This window comes from Pterocles gutturalis, unplaced genomic scaffold (genome assembly GCF_000699245.1).
Source record: "Pterocles gutturalis isolate BGI_N339 unplaced genomic scaffold, ASM69924v1 scaffold16620, whole genome shotgun sequence".
Taxonomy (NCBI): Eukaryota; Metazoa; Chordata; class Aves; order Pterocliformes; family Pteroclidae; genus Pterocles; species Pterocles gutturalis.
The window spans coordinates 1-5,097 of NW_010138549.1; the positions used below are offsets into that span (position 1 = coordinate 1).

At 37.3% G+C, this 5,097-nt stretch overlaps 1 protein-coding gene across 1 annotated transcript in view; it reads left to right on the top strand.

Moving 5' to 3' along the window:
* Positions 1-1,105: 1,105 nt before the first annotated feature.
* The window catches only part of USP7 (ubiquitin specific peptidase 7 (herpes virus-associated)), a 25,305-nt gene continuing 21,313 nt past the window's right edge, over positions 1,106-5,097 (top strand). Inside the window, exon 1 of the mRNA XM_010083046.1 lies at positions 1,106-1,210. Within this exon, the coding sequence (XP_010081348.1) occupies positions 1,168-1,210 (43 nt within the window). The 5' untranslated portion in view covers positions 1,106-1,167. The remainder of the gene's footprint in view (positions 1,211-5,097) is intronic.

Consider the following 5,097-nt stretch of genomic DNA (forward strand, 5'->3'; position numbering starts at 1 on the left):
TGTCCAGGGTGCTGACCGGGCCGGGGGAGCCGCGGCCGGGCCCTGGGCGTTCCCTAGGGAACCGTGTCCCTGGGTGGAACCGGTTACCAGCACCCCGGGATACCCACGCAGTCAACTGGTGTGTAGCTTTTGGGTGTAAAACTGTTACAGAAATGGGTCACTTTGGAGGTTTTGTGGTGTAGCAGAATATGTCAGTTAATAGCAGGGCTGGTGTATCGAAGAGAAACTTATCAGAGACTTTAAAGAGTGTCTTTTAAGTAGCGCTTGTCCGTGAGATGGTTGCAAGGGTTTATAGGTTTTACATTTTCATTATAAAAACCAGTTCATTTGAGAATATATCTACTTCCCTGTAATCGTGCTGAAATGATCCATCAGCTTTTGTTGTGCAAGGAGTGGAAGGAGGTGCTGTTCAGTTGTTGGATAGATCAGGAAGATGCTTGTTCAACTGAAGCAGTGCATCTTTAAAATAGGGGGGGTTAGTTTGTGGGGTTGTTTCATATATCTTTTTAGCAGTGTTTACATATGTTAAAACAGTACTGCAGAGAAATTTATTATGGCAGTAATGGCTAGAAACTGGAAAATGTTCCCTTTAAAGTGGTCCTGATATGAGAAAGGATTTTCTTTCCAATTTTTCCTAAGATTTAAAAACTTAACACTATATTTGATTAAATGGGGTTTTTTTAAGCAGTAATACTGAAGAAGTCTTAAAATTGTTAGTTTAGAAAGCCTGCTATTAGAAACTGTTATCTGTATAAAAATGTGGAATGACAGAAAAAGTAATTTAAAAGTTTGTTTTTATTTAGTAAGACTTGATTATGAGATGCTGACTGTAAGGCCTTGTGGAAACTTAAGAACCCGTTTATGTTCTTCGTATTTGTATTCTGCATTAATGCACACTTTTTGCTTAATCCATAAGTATCTATTTGGGGAATTTTACAGTTAGACACGTGCTGGTACAATTGTGCTGTAATTTAAGTGGATAAAAGTGAAGAAGAGAAAAAAGTGTGCCTTTTGTGTCTTGAAAAAATTGTCTGTATCATAAGCACTGAGACAGAAATATTAATACAGCTGGTTAATTTTTTACTTCTTTTTTTTTCTGTGTTAGCTGGAGATACAGATGATCCTCCAAGAATTACTCAAAATCCTGTCATCAATGGGAATGTAGCAATGGCTGATGGACATAACAACACTGAAGAAGACATGGAAGATGGTAAGTAAATATTTGATAAAAATGTGATTTATGATTTGTGAGGACAAAACGGTCCATGCCTTACCTATGTCCTCTGAACTGCAGCTCATTAGAAAAATGAAGCCCACTGTAGTTATGACTGGTTTTCTGTACAGGCATCCTTTTAACGTAGCTATACAATAGGATTAGGCATATGAGACCCTGGGATTTTTTTCTCTTAGCTCTCTCTAGGAACCTATTTTAAAATTGCTGAAAGTGATACTGTCCCTTCTTGTATTTAGTGATATGTCCCTTTAAACGTACTGTAGCTGGTGCCTTGCTGAATAGTAATTTTGTCAGTTATGCAATTCCTTCAGGATGTTTAGAATCCTTATTTCTTCTATTCTGTTGTGAGGTGGCAGTGGTGATCAGTTTTTATCTTTGTATAAGTCAATGTTGAGAACATTTCCTCCCCCAACTCTGCTGTTTCTTTACTTGAAGATGCAAAGGAAGAAGCATGTATTGATATCCTGTTAATAAAAGGGTACAGTGATTGTGTTTCTGAAATGCTCTTTGTTGGTCTATTAAATACAAATAAGGGTGTACAGTTTTTTATGTTACAGAAGATCAAATAATTTTTTAAGTAGATATGTCTGGGCTTATTTAAAGGAAGATAATGAGTTTGTAATTCACTTAAGTCTGTTATTATATTTAGTGAAGAAAATGTACAATGATATTTCTTAGGAGAGGATATAGGGGGGACTGCTCTTATTTTGAAGAACTAAATAAAATTGAATTGGGAGAAGGGAGACAAGATTTGAGTGGGATTTGTTCCCCTCTGATTCCTTATTTCATGCTGTCTTGTGAGAGTATATTCAGGACTAGGCTTAAACATTTATTTAGATCTGTGCAAAATGTTGAGTGATCTGTTTGTTTAAGAAAAGTCAGAGTTTGAGGTTAAAGGTCAAAAAGGTGCTTACTTTCAGGTATTAAGGAACATAAATAGTTAGATTAATAATAGAAAACAGTAATGTTCCATTAAAGGACTATGGTTTAAATTCAGGACAAAAGCATCTCATGGTTGAATTGCCCCTGTATTGTTGTCAGAGATAAAGTTTCCTATGATCAGATTCTCACAATAAAAGTAAAAATGAGGTCTGCTTAGCCTATTAATTTTTTTTTTTTTTGTCTGATTGCTTGATCTCATTTAGGGGGCTTTGATTTCTTGCTCATAGTAACTAGCTGAGACTGAAGTAGGGAATTCTGTTTTTATCAAAGTCAAGTTGCCTGTGACAAAAGATGTTAAATGTCTTTGTTGGGCCATGCTATTTGGAGGGTGGTGAGAGAAGATCATGTGGGTTAACACTGACTGGCAAGGACAACTCTGTTCTCAGTAACAGTGTTTATGGGTAGAAAGCCTGACAGTGTTTGCTATCAGCACAGCCAGCAGATAACACATTAGTCAATTAGTACAAAAATTCATCTAGAAGTGGGCCTGTATATACTCAGACAGATGAAGGAAAAGGGACTTAAGCAGCAGAAGCAGCTGATGAAACCTAGGCCGTATTGAGGATGGCAAGTAATCATATGTACACATCTTCATTGAGAATAACATTGACTTTTTGATCAAAAAGCTACTGTAAAACAGTTTCTGTCATTTACCAAATATTCAGCTCTGTTGGAGAACTGGATATGAAGGTGGCATGGTAGGGAGAAGTGTCTGAAGGTGTTCAGCAAAAGGCTTGTGAAAGCTTCTGTGTTTATGATAGTCCTCATGGCTTCGTGGTGTTTCAGAGTATGGTCAGGAGCTTTGGTCCACTCTGCTGTGGGACATCTTTCAGGGTTAAAATGTGATTATTAAGCAATACTCCAATAGTTCCTCATTATCATATTTGAATAAGGAGTGTCTGGCTACATCTTGGTGCTCTGATGGCTCTGTATTGACACAGATAGAAAATAGTGATATTGCAAAATATATATATAATTGCAAAAACATTCCTGAAGACTTGCATCATGTAAGTGGATGATGCCTCTTTTCCAAGTCTTGAAAATCAGATTAGTTGCTTGCTGTTGCATTATTTACATATCAGTGCAATTGCTCTCGCTGTTTGTTCTCTTGCTAGCCTGGTTTGCAGCATGATGCACATGTATAATGGACAGCTTGGAGATTCACAGGATAGGAAAAAATGGAGGGAGATGTTGTCCTCTCTGATAAAGGTGTTCTGTTTTCCATTGCTGTTACTCATAGCAAGTGGGACCAATCTGAGCTGATAAAGAATGCATGAAGAGAATTTAGATGCGTCTTCAGTGAAAATCTTAATGAGTTTGGTGTTTCCTGCGAAAGAGGTGAAGAGTAGGATAAAAGGTTGATACTTCCAGCTGGATCATAGAAACCGGCTTTCTGGTGAATTTCTGCGTTCTAGAAACTTTTGAGGTGATTTTGTTCTTCCTGCTTTGCACAAAAATAAATTATAAGATGGGAAACAAAGTGCAGCTCTCATCCCCTTTGCTAGGCAACTAACCACAGGGGTTGTGAAGAACACGTAGCAGTGGACCACCAACAGGACTTTGAGATAAGACTGTTCTCCCAAGCAGTTTAACTAGACCCTGTTGTTGCTATGTATGATGTCTTAGCAATTAAAAAAAATTAAAAAAAGCTGAAGGAATGTGCTATGCTTTGTATAGAGAATGACTCAATGAAGCAAGCTTTGTGAGATGGAATAGCAGCTTCTGCAAATGAGAGAAAAAAAAAGGTTCTAATCAAATTTCATTTGCAAGTGCATCAGTATTCGAAACAGCACATAGAATAAATTCCCTTAGAAGTTAAAGTTCAAAGAGGAGGTCCCTAGCTAAACATAAACTCACAGCTTTGCAATTACCTACTGAAGTAATTTCTGTGAAGAATTGCAGGGGCTAGGAGGCTTTCAGAAACATTGGTCTTAGCCATGTGCTAGTATTACATGCTGTATTTGGATCATTATTAAAATATTCATAGAATATTCAGCCAGTTTTACCATTAATAATTCAGAATGCAGAATATTTTAATAACCTCAATGTACTTTAAAGGTAGCAATGTTTACTAAGAGAATAAAGACATCAGTTTTTCTCAAAGGTGTAAACACTTAAATATGTACTTCTGCCTTAAAATGGATATGTTCTGGATTGGATCTCTGATTTGAAGGATCTTTAACATTTCAAGGTGCTAAATGTGACATTTATCTCATCAGTGAAAAAATCTTTTCCATGTAGCAAATATAATCCATTGCATGTAATTTCACCATGCATTGTCAGCTGGGTCTGTTCTTTTTACCATGTGTTCATGACCATGTGTCATATTTGTAGTTCAGGGATTTATAGTCTTACTTGCCAGTCACCACTAAATTATCTTGCTACCAATTGCAGTCTTTTATTGGAAACTGCTGGACGTGTTTGTGATGGTTTGTTCTGTCTGTTTACTTACGTGCTCAGAATACTAATCACACTGTTTAAGCTTCATTTTTTAGTATAATTCATGTTTTAATCAATTACACTTACTAAAAATATGGGCTTTCTGGAAGGAAAGGAAGATTGTTATTTCAGGGTGTTGTGTTTTGTATTTTTAAAGAAACTTCTTGTTTAGACTTGACCTTTGTTACGAGGCTGCACTTTTGTGGAGTAGTTACTACTCAAATATTTTACTGAGAAGAGTACCCTTCCCTGGCAACCTCTCATGAACACACTTTCCTGAAAAGAAATCAAGAAATACAGGCAAACTTTCTCTGAAGCATCTGCAGATGCTGCGTGGGCTGCCTTTTTTAGCTGACACCGTAGCAGCGCTGCTGCATCCTCGTACTGAAGTGCTCTGAAAGCTGCATCAAAGGAGGCAGAAAGCGGACTTGGGCGGCTCATTTTTCAGAAGCTTAGACTAAGCCCAGAAGCTCTGATCTTGG